The 16794-nt window shown below is 49.5% G+C and overlaps 1 protein-coding gene and 1 non-coding gene across 5 annotated transcripts in view; one reads left to right on the forward strand and one right to left on the reverse strand.

Annotated features, from left to right (window-relative positions):
- SLC2A9 (solute carrier family 2 member 9) overlaps positions 1-16794 on the reverse strand; it is a 242496-nt gene that overhangs the window by 115332 nt on the left and 110370 nt on the right. For all 4 annotated transcript variants that reach the window (XM_070791806.1, XM_070791804.1, XM_070791803.1 and 1 more), the window contains one exon: positions 2585-2772. In XM_070791806.1, coding sequence (XP_070647907.1) covers positions 2585-2772 — 188 coding nt within the window. The remainder of the gene's footprint in view (positions 1-2584; positions 2773-16794) is intronic.
- Positions 2967-3040, forward strand: TRNAG-CCC (transfer RNA glycine (anticodon CCC)). Its single transcript has one exon. It is a non-coding gene; the product is annotated as a tRNA-Gly (tRNA).

Here is a 16794-nt window from a genome sequence, read left to right on the forward strand (position 1 = left end):
CTAAGGCGGTGCACCACGACTACTGAGCCTGTGCTCCAGAGCCCGTGAGCCACAACTACTGAGCCCATGCTCCCCAGCTGCTGAAGCCTGTGCTCCACAACTGGAGAAGCCACTGCCATGAGACGACTGTGCGCCGCAGCTAGAGCAGCCCCTCCACTCTCCACAATTAGAGAAAGCCCACGAACAGCAATGAAAGGCCTAGCATGGCCAAAGTAAGTAAATAAATAAATACATTTTAAAAAAGAAAGAAAAAGAAAAGAGTTGGAAAGTAGTCAACGCAAAGGAAAGTGACTGAGATCTCAGATCTGCTGGCTCTGGGAGCAGAGATTTTTTTTTTTCTCCATCTATGCTTATGCAGTGGGGCTTACAGAAACACTCAAGTGGAATTTACAAAGTAATACAGCATATGCAAATTGGAAAATTATGTCTCACAGAAGGAGAGAATTCTGTTTAGAAATGTCATGGTTCTCTATCTAAATGTCTCATTACATACAGATTCCATATGTGGCTTTACAATTCCATGTGTTAACTTTAAGAAACAGATGCTTTCTCTCTCTGCTTACTCAGAACAGGGAGGGAGCATTTGAAACAGTCTAGCACAACAGAGGTCCATGTAGTCAAAGCTATGGATTTTCCAGTAGTTATGTATAGATGTGAGAACAGAGAATTGACTTTTTGAAGTGTGGTGCTAGAGAAGACTCTTGAAAGTCCCTGGGAAAGCAAAGAGATCAAACCAGTTAATCCTAAAGAAAATCAACCCTGAATACTCTTTGGTAGGACTGATGCTGAAGCTGAAGCATCAATACTTTGTCCACCTGAAGAGCCGACTCATTGGAAAAGACCCTGATGTTGGGAAAGATTAAAGCCAAGAGAAGGGGACAACAGAGGATGAGATGGTTGGATAGCATCACCGACTCGATGGATATGAACTTGGGCAAGCTCTGGGAGATGGTGAGGGACAGGGAAGCCTGGCATGCTGCAGTCTATGGGGTTGCAAAGAGTTGGACACGACTTGGTGATTGAACAATAAGCACGACCTTGGTCTTATCCAGAGGAGGCAACAATAGGACTAGATCAAGGTCAGGCAAGTTAACCCAGGTGCCCCCTCCTTCTGCTGACACAACTAGACCAAGGTTAAGCAAATAAGCCACAAGACGATTTCACTTCATCCTGATATTTCCAACAAAAGATGCAAGAGAAAAAAGAGAAATGAGGCTGAACACTGGGTTGTTAACTTCCCCCCCATCCCCTACCCCCTGACTGGAACTACTCCCCTTTCAGGTTGCCTTCCCTACCCACCCACAAACATCCTCCCTGCTGACTCTGGTACGCCAGGGCAACTCTTTCATCTGGGCTTCTTCAGAAGTTCCCTTCTCCTGCCCTCTGGGCCCAGCCACACTTGTCCTGAGCTATGTAACTGACCTCAGAGGGAATATGATTCCTTCAATGCAGGAATCTCCTCTATGTATTCCTGCCAAGTGGCTGGCCAGCTGGCTTGCACACTTTCACAAATGGGGAACTCACTACCCCTGGAGGCAATCCACTGTTTTCCAGAAGCAGCCATAACAGTAATGATCCTAAGTCTGCCTCCCTACTCCTAAAATTTCTGAATTCTACATTTTGGAGCCCCTAAGAGAGAAGGGGAGGCTTTGTCCATTGGTGGGTTAGGGTACCCCAGAGAAGAAGACCTTCCTCTGGTTTACCTGCCTACATCGACTTGGGCCTCAAGAAACTTTTCTTTAAAGCCTTTAAATTTTATCAGGTCAAAATCATACATTGAAGCCAGCCCAACCAATGTTGTTGTTGAACAGTTGCTAAATCCGACTCTTTGCGACCCCATGGACTGCAGCATGCAAGGCTTCCTTGTCCTTCACTATCTCCTGGAGCTTGCTCAAACTCATGTCCATTGAGTCAGTGAAGCCATCCAACCATCTCATCCTCTGTTGTCCCCTTCTCCTCCTACCTTCAATCTTTCCCAGCATCAGCCCAGCCAAGGGTACCTTTCTTTAAATAATCTCAATGTCATGTCGCTTACTTGTGACTTTCTAATATCTTCCTTAAGAAATATGACTTTTAGGCACTTCTCTGGTGGTCCAGTGGTTAAAAATCTGCCTTCCAATGCAGGGATGCAGGTTCCATCCCTGGGCGGGGAACTAAGATCCCACGTGCCGTGGGACAACTACAGAGCCCATGCTCTGGAGACTGAAAACACAACTAGAGATAAATCTGCATGCTGCAAGGAAAGATCATGTGTGCCGCAACTAAGACCTGACACAGCCAAATAAATAAATATATATTTTAAAGACATATGATTTCTAAGTGTTTCTAGGGATAAGTAATTATAATGATAGCAGCATTTAGTAAGGGGTAATTCTGGGCTAGCTGCTTCATTGAACATCTCACATAGATTAGCTCTTTCCATATTACATTATCCCATTTTACAGATATGGAAACTGATGGTCAGGTTACATGATTGCCCAGTGGCACAGAACTGGGCTAGAACCCAGGGCATACAGGGTCCAAGCCCTGGCCCACCTCCCCCCACCCTTCCCTCTGGTTCCTCTGTCTGTGCTGGGGCACTCACCGCATTGAGGCCGGAGAGCTGGTAGCAGGCCATGGAGATGACTGCGGTGATGAGCTGCCAGCGAACGAAGGGACTCCTGAGCAGCTCCAGCACAGATACCAGCCGGATGTTCCTCTGCACGCGGCTCTCCGCCAGCACCTCCTCCATCTCCCGGGAGACGTCCTCTTTGCCCAAGAAGGTCCGGAAGGCTACCAATGGGGAGGAGCACGGATTTCAGTGGGGATTATTAGGACGTTCGCTGTGTCTGATGTTGGGGCCCCCGGGGATGGTCTGTCCCACCATCCAGACACACCGGATGGTTGTATATCAGAGATGGAGCTGGCAGGGGTCGTTGAGGCCATGGAGTGCCAAGCCCTTGTTTAAAAGTAAGAAAACAGGGACCTCCCTGATGGTCCAGTGGCCAAGAACTCTGTTCTCCCACTGCAGGGGTCCCAGGTTTGATCCCTGGTCAGGGAACTGAATCCCATAGGCCACAACTAAGCGTTCACATGTGACAATGAAGAGCAAGATTCTGCATGCTGCAAGTAAGACTGGAGCAGCCAAATAGATAAATTATATATACACACACACACAAAGACCCTGATTCTGGGAAGGATTGAAGGCAGGAGGAGAAGAGGATGACAAGGATGAGATGGTTGGATGGCAGCACCGATTCAATGGACACGAGTATGAGTAAACTCCAGGAGTTGGTGATGGACAGGGAAGCCTGGCGTGCGGCAGTCCATGGGGTTGCAAAGAGTTGGACATGACTGAGCGACTGACCTGAACTGATATATACAAAACAAAAGTAGGAAAACAGGAGGCCCACAGAGATGTAGTGACCTGCTCAAGGTCATTGAGTTGGCCAGGAGAAGAACCCCTAGAGAACCAGGCTCCTCTGATTGCCCCCACTGCAAAGCTGAGCACATCCAGGGTTCAAATCCCATCTCTACCTCTGGGTAGATGAGCAGCGTTCATGCCTCAAAAAGTTCCTGTAATGACCAAGTGATGTAACATATGCTAAACCCCTGGCTCCATGATGATGCACTGAGCACCTCCTGTCTGCCCAGCCCTGTGTGCTCATTCTCACTGGTGGCCTCTAGACGGAAGTCAGACTGCCACCTGACCAGGATGCCTGGAACGGGGATTGAACTAAATGATCTCCAGGGCCCTTTCCACACAGCCCTGTGAAACACAGAAAGCTGGATTGAAATATTCTCAAAGAGCCAGTCTTCCCAGGATTCAAGCTCACCCCTGTGACTCAGGCTTTCCCAGGCTGAACACTGCAAATTTCCAGCCTCAGTGAGCATGTCATCTTTTTTTTTTTTTTTTTACCAAGCCCTTAATTGTGCAAACCGCCGTGGATATATGCACGAAGCTGGGCTGTCTGATTAGACCCCCGAGATCACAATAATTAGATCTGGGGAGATGGTTTTAGAAGGCAGATTTAAATATTCAGCACTTAGGTATTCATCCTCCTACAGGGGAGGCGGCTTGTGATGGCTCCTGGGGACAGTCCATTCCTGATACAGTGCGCATTATCCCTAAAAACACTGCTCTGAGCCTCAGGCCAGGTGAAACTGCTTTTCTTAAGTCGGAAAAATCAAAACATGGTTGTTAAATCTCTCCAGATTCTGCAAGCCCAGGAAGGCTCTGAGGTGTTATTTCCAGAAGTATAGTAAAAACCACCTCAGAATGTCTCTTTTGTAAGCTGTAATTTAATACCTTTTCCAGCATTTATTAAAGAAAAGTGGAGGAAACAGCGGAGGGGGTAATGTTTCTGTAGCATTCACTAAACCATAGTATTTCTCAAAGTTCAAAAATGCAATATTCATGTCATAAAGTAAGCCTAGAGTTTCAGGGCAAGAAAATATTTCTCTCTTCTTCCTGACATACATAATATAAGGAGAACTTGAGAACCTTTTTTTTTTCCCCTTTTCACTTTGGCTGCTGGGAAGCTCTCAGTTAAACTCATTGTTCAGCTCTTAGAGTTTCCTGGAGCAAAATTCTTTCTTCTTCCTCTTAAAAGTTCTGATCTCATTCTTTTTTAATTTTTAAAAATTATTTATTTATTTTTGGTTGTACTGGGTCTTTGTTGCTGCCCCAACTTTTCTCTGTTTGCAGCGAGCAGGTGCTACTCTCTGAGTGCAGTACACAGGCTTCTCATTGTAGTGGCTTCTCTTATCTCTGCACTTGGCCATGCCCTTCTCTCTACCGGGAATGCTCTTCCTGCCTTTCCTCGCCTGGCTAACTTTTCCCACTTCGAAGTCAGAGCCTGGGCTCTCACAGTCCCTTGCGCTTTTTCCTACCTTGGCGCTTTCTCACCACACTTTCATCAGCACCTGCTGTGAGCACCTGGAAGTCCAGTGCCTGGTGCCCGGGGGAGAGCAGGTGCCAAGTTGGTGTTTGTTGATCCTGTGGGGACAGTACTGGTCATGTAAAGGGATGGTCTCGTGTATGGTGGGCCGAAATCATGGGCTGTTCAGAGCCAGTTCTCAGTACAAACTTACTGAGCGTCTGCTGTGCTCCAGACACTGCACTGGGGAGGTGGTGTCTCCACTACAATCACATCACATTTCCAAATCAGTTTTTGTGGAATTCCAATCCCAGGAGAGGCTCCATGGGAACAAGATTCCCTGATCAGAGGAATTTAGTCTCACTGCATGAGTGCTAGCTCCCGGGGGTTCAAACTTTACATTGGACTAGTAAAGGCTGTGGACTTCTCTGGTGGTCCAGTGATTAAGAGTCTGCTTGCCAATGCAGGGGACATGGGTTCAATCCCTGGTCTGGAAGGATTCCATATGCTGTGGAGCAACTAATCTTGTGCACCACAGCTACTGAAGTCCTCTCATTCTAGAGCCTGTGCTTCGCAAAAAGAGAAACCTCTGCAATGAGAAGCCTGAGCACTGCAACTAGAAAAAGACTATGTGTAGCTATGAAGACCCAGCACAGCCAAAATAAATAATAAAATTAAGAAAGAAAGAAAATTAAAACAAAAAAAGTAACGGTTCTGATAAGTCCTGTGAGAAAGACAGCCATTTCATTTTGTTTAGATCCACATTTCCCAAGTGTGTTTCCTGGTGCATCAACTAACATTGTGCAGAAGTACATCAAGAAGTGTGATTCTAACTTCACGTGGCAGTGTCACAGAGGGAGCAAATTCAGGACGTCCTGGGAGCTGGGAGGGGAGCTCCATGGATGGCACTGGGCAGAGAGGAGGCAAATATCACCAGGTTACTCCCTATCTCTGTCTTTTAGGAGGCACTTTGAAGAGCAGAAAAAGCCAGGGGTAGGCAGAAGAATGACCACCCATGTCAGTCCACATTCTAATCCCCAGTACCTGTGAATAAGTTAGCATTCATGGCCAAAGGGGCACTGCATATGTGATTAATGTAAAGGCCTTGAGATGGGGAGGTTATCCTGGATTATCTAGGTGGGCCCAATGTCATCACAAGGGTCCTTATAAGAGAAAGGTAGGAGGGTCAGAGTGAGAGAGAAACTGATGTGACCATGGAAACAGGGGTTGGAGGAGGGATGCACTTTAAAGGAGGAAGGGGTCACGAGCCAAGGAGTGCGGGCCACCTCTATGAGCTGGAAAAGGCCAGGAATGATTCTCCCCTGGAGCCTCCAGAAAGGATCCCAGCCCTGCCAGCACTTTGATATTAGCCTGTTGAGTCCTATTTTGCAGTTTTGACTTCCAGAACTATAAGGTAATAAATTGATGTTTTAAGCCACCAAAGGAAAACCAACGCAGAGCCACTGAAATGAGGAAGCTGTAGGTTCAACCCCACCACCACTCACTTTCTGCAGGACACGGGGAAAGCACCTGATCTTTCAAGCCTTACGTCTTAACTGTAAGATGGGGCTGAGGCCACCTCTGTCTCCACGTTACTATGACAACCACCTGCAGAGTAGGCAAGGCACCAGGCAAAGCCTGGAGCGTGGCTCAGCCTGGAGCTCAGTGCCATCAGCGACCCCTTTCAGGGACAAGTACCCCGCTGGGAAGCTAGAGGGCATGAGTGAAACCAGCATCATGAAGGACTTAGTAAGGGCAAAGGGGGATGTGTCTGTCCAGTACTTCCAGGAATCTGGGAGGGAGAGCTTGGAAGGGATGGAGGTCACAGACTTGGGCCATGCAGTTGCAAGCCTAGGGTTTAAGCACATAGCCCTAGATGGAGCGTCCTGGGTGGGTGGCCACAGAAGAGTCACTCAGCCTCTCTGGACTCCATCCTCACCTCTAATTCAGGGATGATACTCATACGAGCCTCTCGGGGTATAAGGACTGGGTAGTGGGCCCTCACCTGGAGGGGTGCCTGGTCCTGAAAAGTGCTTATTTGGTGCTCTAGAATAGTTGGGGAGCATGTTGGGGTGGGACCTCTGGGCTCACCCAGAAGCTTACCCTGGCTTCAGGCACGGGCCTTCCTGGTGCCAGCTCTCTCAGTTAGTGAGGATATAGGGCAGGGCTCTGCTGGCATCTGATTCTCCCTGAGTGGTCACAGCTGCCTGGGACTTGGGGTTGAGGGGGATTCTGAGGTTGTCCTCTCTGCCCAGTGGGGAAGAATGGGTGATGGACCAGGCAGAATCCAACAGAGCAGGCTGGTGGCTCATGTGCCACGAGTTAGCTGGACCCACGTGGACAATACGTGCCAGGAGTGTCCAAGGGATGGGTCTGGGAGACCATTCATGGCCAGAGCCTGGATTTGGAAGTGGGTGATGGGGGAAAGGGGTAATGAGCTGGAGGCTGTGTGGTCCCATGAGCTCCTATCCTCACCATCTAAGAGAGCTGAGCCCGCATCCTGCCCACCCACACTTCACACCACAACATAGAGATATCCAGAAAAACAGGTGTTCTTGGCCAGGGCTGACTCACAGCCCTGAAGTTTCCCAGCCCAATGATGCCCTTTCTGGAAGTGGAGCCTGAGCCTGGCAAACTCAGAGAAAGAACTGAAGGTTGAGGGCAGCCTGGTTCAGGCCCTGAAATAACCACAAAATGCTGTGCCCTGAGTAAAATGGGCACAGGTGTCTAGTGGAGAGGAGGCGACAGCCATGGAGACAGGCTGAGCTGGGCGCCACCCCAGATCTGCCGCCTGTCGGCCATGGAGCCCTGTAGGCCTCTGGAGCCTCACCCATCTCTTTCCCCGGATTCCAGAGGGGTGGAATGGCATGGCACTCTGGTACGGTGACACCCGCAAGGTCACCACACCTGTGACCGGTTGTGTAATGGTGGGTGGTGGTGTTTAAGAGCCCCGACTCTGGGGCCACTCTGGATAAGTCCCCATCCTGGCTTCACCACTTTTCACCTAGTCGGATGCCAGGCCAGTTATTTAATATTTCTGTGCCTTAGTTTTCTCATCTGTAAAATGGACAGAACAGCCCTGGGCTGCCAGCAGTATTAAACATCAGCACTCACGTATTCCTTTAAGCAGGGCTGGCTCTTAATGACCAGGAGGCACTGTAAGGCCACTAACTATGACAGAAGGCGTTTGCTAGAGCCTCCTGGGGCTTCCTTCTTTTATCTTAACCTGACAATGACTACAAAACACTTTAACCTATGGTGGGTTGAATTCTGGCCCCATACACATATGTTCAAGTCCTAGCCTACAGCTGGTTTATTTGGAAAAGGGATCTTTGCAGATGCAACTGTGGTATCAGTTAAGCTGAGGTCATTCTGGAGGAGGGTGGGCCCTGAATCCCATATGACTCTCATCCTTGTAAGAAGAGGAAAAGAATCACAGACAGACAGACACTGGGGAGATGGCTGCACGACGGCAGAGGCAGGGGTTGGCGTGATGCGGCTGTTAAGCCAAGGAATGCAAAGGACTGCTGGTGACACCAGATGCTGGCAGGGAAAGCAGGTCCTGTTGACACCTTGATTTTGAACCTCTGGCCTCCAGAACAATGAGAAAATAAATTTCTGCTGCTTTAAAGCCTCCCAATTTGTGGTACTTTGTTCTAGCAGCAACCACCCGTGATCACCTTATGTTAGCATTTATCACATCATGCTAGAGCAAAGCACAGAACAATCTGGAGAACATGTTCTCATGATCCGGAGGGGCCCTGGGACAAGGCAGGCCAAGGGATTTTCTGGGGAGCCCAGGGTGATGGCCTTTGCAGTCGCAGGTAAGGAAGCGCACTGAACTCAGCACAGCGTGGGCCTAAAAAGAGAGGTTTCATCGATACGTGGCTTTTCCCACTGTATTAGTATTTAAGAGGAGGAAATCACTGGGTTTTTAATTTAGGTTTGGTTCCTTTTTATTATTGACAGCAGTAGGATCCACAGTAGGGGTAGTAAAAAATACTGGAACTTATGTTGTAGTTTTATAACATTTCAACATGGACCAACCCTGGAGTTTTCACACGGCCCAAGTGAAGGGGCGTGAGGGCTCCGCCAATCACTGGAGCTGTCAGCCCTTCGTCTTCCTTTGTTTTTGGTGCAGAGTGATATATTAAAGTTACGTGTGTAATTTACTGGTTAGTGGATCTGAGAAGGGTAGTTTTCCATTTTAACAGAATCAACCATGACAAAGAGATAGGCTACCCACTCCAGTATTCTTGGGCTTCCCTTGTGGCTCAGCTGGTAAAGAATCCGCCTGCAATGCGGGAGACCTGGGTTGGATCCTGGGTTGGAAAGATCTTCTGGAGAAGGGAAAGGCTACCCACTCCAGTATTCTGGCCTGGAGAGTTTCATGGACTGTATAGCGCATGGGGTCACCAAGAGTTGGACACGACTGAGCAACTTTCACTTTCAACCATGACAAATGTACAGGCAGCTGATAAAGAATCCTCCAAAGAAATGACAGATTAAAGATAAAATGAACAGAGGCAGCACAAAGACAGAACAGCAGACCTGCCATCTCGCTCCAGGCATAAGCCTGTTGTCAGCTCCCGTGGCTGTGACAGGAGGCGGCCTAGCAGAAAGTCTTAAAAGACAAGACAGAAGCAATCTATCTTTTCAAGGTAAGGTGACATTTTTAACACAAGAGTGAGAGTAGCAACTTTTTGATGGAAGTTATCCTATGAAAAAAGATGTTTGGAAATGCTTCTATCACCTTGTGGCTTGGAAACCAAACTGATAGACATAGGTCACCTATTCAAATGCTCAAATCTGCTCAGTAAAAAAAAATTTGCAAACATTCAAAAAAAATTATTTCTGTTTGAAAATATTCCAGAAGAAGAGTTTCAGTGAGTTTTCCTAAATTTTGGTTGTTAAAATATGAAAAGGCAACATCTTCCGGTGATTCTGTGAGGACAGCCAAAAGACAGCTGGGAAGATGGAAATGTACCAGCTGCACTCTCGGAGCCTGTGAGTAACCACATCGCTTCCCTCTGGTCTTTAGGTGAAGGCCTGCGATCAGCCTCTGGAGCAGGGATCCCACTCACAGGGGCAGGCGTCCATGCCAGGGTACAGATCATGCGCCATGCTGACAGGGGTGTCCTGCAGCTGGCTAATGGCCACCACTGCTGCCTCTGTCATCACCGGAGTCCCACCAGCTCCAGGGCAGGCCCTGATACTGGTGTGCAGCTTATGACACATCGTGCCAGAGACTGGGTCTCATTCAGGGCCTGGTATGCAGCAGGTGCTCAAACCACGCTGGAAAAATGTAACTGGACCCTACTCACATTTGCTGATGAGTTGGGCTTCTCTGGCGGCTCTGATGGTAAAGAATATGCCTGCAATGCGGGAGACCTGGCTTTGATCCCTGGGTTGGGAAGATCCCCTGGAGAAGGGAAAGGCTACCCACTCCAGTATTCTGGCCTGGAGAATTCCATGGACTGTATAGCCCATGGGGTCACAAAGAGTCAGACACGACTGAGCGACTTTCACTTTCACTTTAGTCCAGAGGAGAGGGGGCTCTGAGGGAGAAGCCTGTGTGTGGCTGGGGTTGGTCTTATTCTCCTTGGCCCAGAGTCAGACCAGGACTAAGGGCAGAGCTGTAATGAATGGGATATCAGCTCGCCACAAGAAAGAACTGTTGGATTGATGTGTTCCAGGGTAGGCTGGGTGGTCTCTTGAGCAGTGAGTTCCCCATCCCTGGAGGTGTGCAAGGAGAGGCCTGATGACCACCCGTTGGAGATGTTGTGGGAGGACCCCAGGCCTTAAACAGGAAGATGGGAAGGGGGAAAAAGTCTCTAAACACAAGCACACAAACCCAGAAGTGTGCAGGTTCCATGGGAGGGGGGAGACACATCTGGGTGGTGGTGGGGGGCAGGGATTGAGACGGACACACACAGTTGTAACTAGCTGTCTGTGGAGAGAGAGGAGAGGGCTTTAGAAACGACTAATCTGTGAGTCATTTCCAAAAGTCATTCTCTATGGAAGACAACCCTCCCAGAGGAGTCCATCTTCCTGAATCCCCAAGCCACTTAAACAACTCACCTGTCTGCCCCAGAGCTTCCCCTCCGGCTCAGCCTCCCACCCACCCTTGCTTCTCAGGATTCACCTCTCTTTCATATGTCCTCTGTGTTCTAATCGCTAACTCCAAAGACCTTGAAAAAGGAGCGAGAATTTTCATTTCCTACCTGGAAAAAAATCCCTCTGGGGGCATGGTCAACTCTCGGGCTGGGAGTGGGAGGCATTTTGCAACTAATTCTTGTACCAGTTAAAGACTGGCCTTTACTCGAGGGGACTCAGAACACCAACCAGGGGCGAGGTTGGCGAACATTTATTGTGCACCTATTGTGTGCCAGCGGAGAAGGCAATGGCACCCCACTCCAGTACTTTTGCCTGGAGAATCCCATGGATGGAGGAGCCTGGTAGGCTGCAGTCTATGGGATCGCTAAGAGTCGGACACGACTGAGCAACTTCACTTTCATTTCTCACTTTCATGCACTGGAGAAGGAAATGGCAACCCACTCCAGTGTTCTTGCCTGGAGAATCCCAGGGGCGGGGGAGCCTGGTGGGCTACCGTCTATGGGGTCGCACAGAGTTGGACGCGACTGAATCGACTTAGCAGCAGCAGCAGCATTGTGTGCCAGGGGATTTCCCTGGTGGCTCAGTGGTAAAGAATCCACCTGCAATGCAGGAGATGCAGGAGATATGCGTTCAACCCCTGGGTGGGGAAGATGCCCTGGAGGAGGGCATGGCAACCCACTCCAGTATTCTTGCCTGGGAAATCCCATGGACAGAGGAGCCTGGTGGGCTGCCATCCATGAAGTCGTAAAGAATCGGACATGACTGAAGTGACTCAAAGCACGGCACAGTGTGCCAGACCCTGGGCTGGGCGTCTTACAGACTTGGCTGCAATTCCTAGTGTGGTTTAGCCCCCTGAGCTTCAGAGACATTAGAAGACCTCCCAGAGATCCCAGGTAGAAAGGAGAGAGTCAGTGTTTCAGCCTGGATCCGTCTGATCATTCTTTCCACACACTTCAAAGGATGATGAAAAGACACAGCGGAGCAGAGAAGCTACCAGAACCAGATTCAGTTCACTTCAATTAACCTGCGGCTTCTGAGAGCTTTGACATGCCGTAGGTGCCAACGTCTACTGCGTTAAGGAAAGAACAAGGCAGGGTCTCTGCTTGAAGGCGTTCTCTTGAGTGGGAGCCAGAGGCAACTTGCTACCACTCCGGGGGGGGCGGAGATGGAGGTGGGGCCAGCAGAAGCTGCACAACCTCCCTGCAAGATCAGTGCTCTGACCGCTGTTAACAGAGGGGGAAACCAAGACTCAGTAGGACCACGGGATGTACCCACATCACACAGGAGAGCTGGCGTTTCCACTCCTACGCTGCCCCTGCCCACGGGGTGATGCAGGCCTGGCCCAAAAGATGATGCTGATGGGAGGAGGTCACAGACAGTGCAGGCCTCCTGGTGTCGTCCGAGCTTGCTCAAACTGCGTAACTGAGACTTCCTGCCTGTTGATAGCAGCTTCTCATTCTCCGTCCCTCACTCCAGTCCCTGGCACTCACTACTCCACAGCTGGACTGGATGAAATTGACTGTTTAATTAAATTAATTGATTAATTAATTTTAGGGGTAGCAACCCGTAAGAGGATGTACACTTATTTTTTTGAGTCTTCATGCAATTTGTTACAATATTGCTTCTGTCCTGTGCTTTGGGTTTTCTAGCTGCAAGGCGTGTTGGATCTTAGCTGCCTGGTCAGGGATGGAACTCACACCCTCTGTACTGGAAGGTGGAGTCTTAACCACTGGACCACCAAGGAAGTCCCTGAACTTGACTCTTTTACGTATCTCATGTAAGTGAGAGCATGCAGTGTTTGTCCTTCTGTGACTGACATCTGACTTAGCCTAATGTCCTCGAGATCCATCCATGTTGTCACCTGTTATAGGATGCCCTCCTTTTGCAAGGCTGAATAATGTTCCATGGTAAGTATATCACATTTTCTCAATCCATTCATTCAAAACCGAACATTTAGGTTGTTTCCATATCTTGGCTATTGTAAACCATGCTGCAGTGCTAGTAGGAACAGGAATGCTAATAGCTCTTAGAGATCTTCGTTTTGATTCTTACGGACCAATGGAATAGAACAGAGAACCTAGAAACAAACCCATGTGTAGAGGGTCAACTGGGCTTCCTTGGTGGCTCAGATGGTAAAGAGTCCGTCTGCAATGCAGGGGATGTGGGTTCAATCCCTGGGTCGGGAAGATCCCCTGGAGAAGGGAATGGCAACACACTCCCATATTCTTGCCTGGGAAATCCTATGGACAGAGGATCCTAGCGGGCTACAGTCCACAAGGTTGCAAAGAGTCAGACACGACTGACCAACTAACACACTTACAACCAGGAAATGGCAATGTAGGTGTATGAACCCCAGCAGTCTGGCTCAGAAAAACTAAGCTCCTAACCTCCACGGCGTGCTACCTCTCTGCAGCTCTGCAAAACCTACAGAGGTTCTTCATTCTCCTTCCAGGGCCCTGAGTTCCATCTGTAACACACACAGACACAGGAGAGTATACACACACACACACACACACACACACACACACACACGTGCTTGCTTGCTATCTAAGCTGCCTCAATTTTCTCCTTGACGTCTATAAAGTGAAAGACGGAGTTCTAATACGTAATCAAGAGAGGAAAACGAAGCCTCTAGTGGGTGGTGTGGTGAGGCCACTTGACCTTGAACCCCTGGCTTCTTCATCTCTACGAGGACCTGCGTGCAGACGCCCTCGCAGCGCTGCGGTGCTCAGTGTCCCACATGCCAGTACAAGGGCTTGTAAAAGTCAGTGCCACTCCTGCTCCTATAAACCACTGACATGGGAGCAAAAAGCTAGTGGCAGGACGATCATGGTTGTCTAGCAGGTTAGAACCACGGGGGCACCGTCAGGTTTGGGCTGGTCCTTCCCTGATCTTGGCCTGCAGCTCCGCTCCTCTCCTGCTCCTTCGGGGATGGGGAGGGGCAGTGAGAGCACCATGGACACAGGCCAGGAGAAAGAGCCTGGTTCCAGCTCAGACACTGACTTGCCCAGGGCCTCCGGCCAGGCGTTCACGCCTCTGCTGTCTGCAAAAAGCAGGCACTGTGTTTGTGCCAAGTCACTTCAGTTGTGTTCGACTCTTTGCGACCTCATGGACTGTGTAGCCCACCAGGCTCCTCTGTCCATGGGATTCTCTAGGCAAGAATCCTGGAGTGGGTTGCTGTGCCCTCCTCCAGGGGATCTTCCCCACTCAGGGACTGAACCCACATCTCTTATGTCACCGGTATTGGCATGGCTCATTTCTAATCCCTGAGACTGGAGGAGGGTCTAGGCTGAGCTCAGCTACTCTCCCCCAGATGCATTCTGTTTGAGCCAAACTCTGTCCTCCTGCTTTTCAGTCACCTGTGTAGATCCCAAATTCTGTGGTTTTATAGACCAAGACAAACTTGGGTGTAAGAACTGGCCCCAGCACTTACTGAGTGACTTTTGGTAGGTTGTACCAACCTCCCCAAGTCTCTGTTTTCTGACCTGTAAAATGGGAGTGAGAACTCAGATCTCGTAGGTGGGGAGGGGTGTAACAGGCGAGCCATGGGGACAGGACAGGTGCCACAGGTCCTTAGCGTGTGCCAGCCAGCCCTCCTCCTTTCTCTCAGGTCATTGCACGGAGTTAGGACCTCCTCCACCTGTGCACCTGTGCTTCAGGCAGGCCATGTTTGTTTCCTCATGACAGTGTATTAAAAAGCAGAGACATTGCTTTGCCAACAAAGGTCCATACAGTCAAAGCTATGGTTTTTCCAGTAGTCATGTACAGATGTGAGAGTTGGACCAAAAAGAAAGCTGAGGGCTGAAGAATTGATGCTTTTGAACTGTGGTGTTGGAGAAGACTCTTGAGAGTCCCTTGGACTGCGAGGAGATCCAACCAGTCTATCCTAAGGGTAATCAGTCCTGAGTATTCATTGGAAAGACTAATGCTGAAGCTGAAACTCCAATACTTTTGCACCTGATGTGAACAGCCAACTCACTGGAAAAGACCCTGATGCTGGGAAAGATTGAAGGCAGGAGGAAAAGGGGACGACAGAGGATGAGATGACTGGATGGCATCACTCACTCAGTGGACATGAGTTTGAGCAAACTCCAGGAGATGGTGAACGACAGAAAAACTGACGTGGCTGCAGTCTATGGGGTCATAAAGAGTCAGAAACAACTTAGTGACTGAACAACATTCAGTGCACATTTACTGAACATCTTCTAGACACCAAAAGCTAGCCTTCTGTGAGCCCTCATCTCAGTTACAAGTGCTAGGAATTTGACTTCAGGGAAGAGTGGCTTTCAGATTGTACATCAGTCTCCATGTCTCAGCACGACCACTTTGAGCTGGGGCCTTTCCTGAACACTTCATCAACATTCCACGTCTGGTTCTGTCCATCTCAGCACATGTTCAGACATCCCTGCCTGCAGAGTTTTCCTGCCACTGTGAGAGGCTACAAGCAGTCTCCAAATTAGGTGACTTTGTACAAACACACATGCTTCGCTTTGACCTGGAAGAAACTATCAAGGCAAAAACATCAGAAGGGCCAAAGAGACTCTCTGAAACATCTGCCTGGTGAAAACAGCTGGTCTGCATCCTACAGCACCCTCATCCCTGTCTCCCCCTCTTAACCTTCTTCTCCTTCACGTTTCCGGGACAGGTCAACCTCCCTCCAACCGCCACGAGCAACTGCCAGTGTGAAAGAGCTCCAAAGTGTGTCCAGAGCTCCGGAGACCAGGACACATACTGCGCTGTGAGGTGCACTCTGAACTCTGGTTTCATTCATCCTTTTAACAACTGTTTAGTGAGCATCTATTATGTGCCAGGTGCTGCTCTGGGTGCTGGGGTTTATGCAAAGAAAACAAGGAAATTTCCTGCCCTAAGGGAGTTTTCATTTGAGTGAGGAAACAGATACTAAACCAATTAACCTAGAACTAGGCAAATTCTGGTCATTGATAACATTCCGGCAAAAGAAGAAAATCAAATCAGGATGAGTGACAGCGTGGAGGAGACGTTGCTCTTGGAGCCACTGTATTGGGAAGATGCTTTAGAAGAGATGCCAGTGCAGCAGAGAACCTGCTGAAGGAAGGGAGGCAGGGCTGGGCAGACGTTTAGGGAAAGAGCCTTCCAGGTGGGGGAGCAGGTGCAAAGGCCAAGGGGTGACATGTACCAGGAATTATCCCACCTTTACTAGCTGAGTTAGATCCTGCCCACTAGGACTCAGTCCCAAATCACGCTCTTAGAATCACTCCTGTGTTCCTGGGCTACGATCGTGCACTCCACATTCCCAGGACTCCGTGTTAGCCCACTTGTCAAGGTCCACTCATAAGATGCGCTGATGCGGGAGAGAAGGTAGGAAGAAGGAAGATGCTCTTCTGCACCAGGTTGAACCTCTGGCACCATGAGTGGTGGTGGGTCCCACTCTGCTTCAGAGACAGAGGCTCTGGTGTCCCCATTGGCGATGACATCGGCCACATTTGTGCCAGCAGCCCTGCTCTGCAGCCACAGGTGTCTCCCTGTGGTATCAATAAGGAGTGAGGGCTCTGGGGTCCGAGCATGAGTGAGGACTCTGAGGGACCCATCCTGTTGCCCTGCTTAGCACCTGGGCAGCCACGCCCTACATCACGCCGCTCCGTCTGAAATGTTGTTCCTGTTACTCCTGGGTTCCAAGTGCAACAGCTCAGGGACCATGATGTCATCTCCCTGCATCTCTCTGAGTCTTAGTCGTCCCACCTGCATAATAAGGAGGAGAAGCCTTGCAGGACCTCCCAGGGGGTGTGGTGGTAAAGAATCTACCTGCCAACGCAGGAGACGCAGGTTTGATCCCTGGGTC

The sequence above is a fragment of the Bos indicus genome, chromosome 6 (genome assembly GCF_029378745.1).
Source record: "Bos indicus isolate NIAB-ARS_2022 breed Sahiwal x Tharparkar chromosome 6, NIAB-ARS_B.indTharparkar_mat_pri_1.0, whole genome shotgun sequence".
Lineage (NCBI taxonomy): Eukaryota > Metazoa > Chordata > Mammalia > Artiodactyla > Bovidae > Bos > Bos indicus.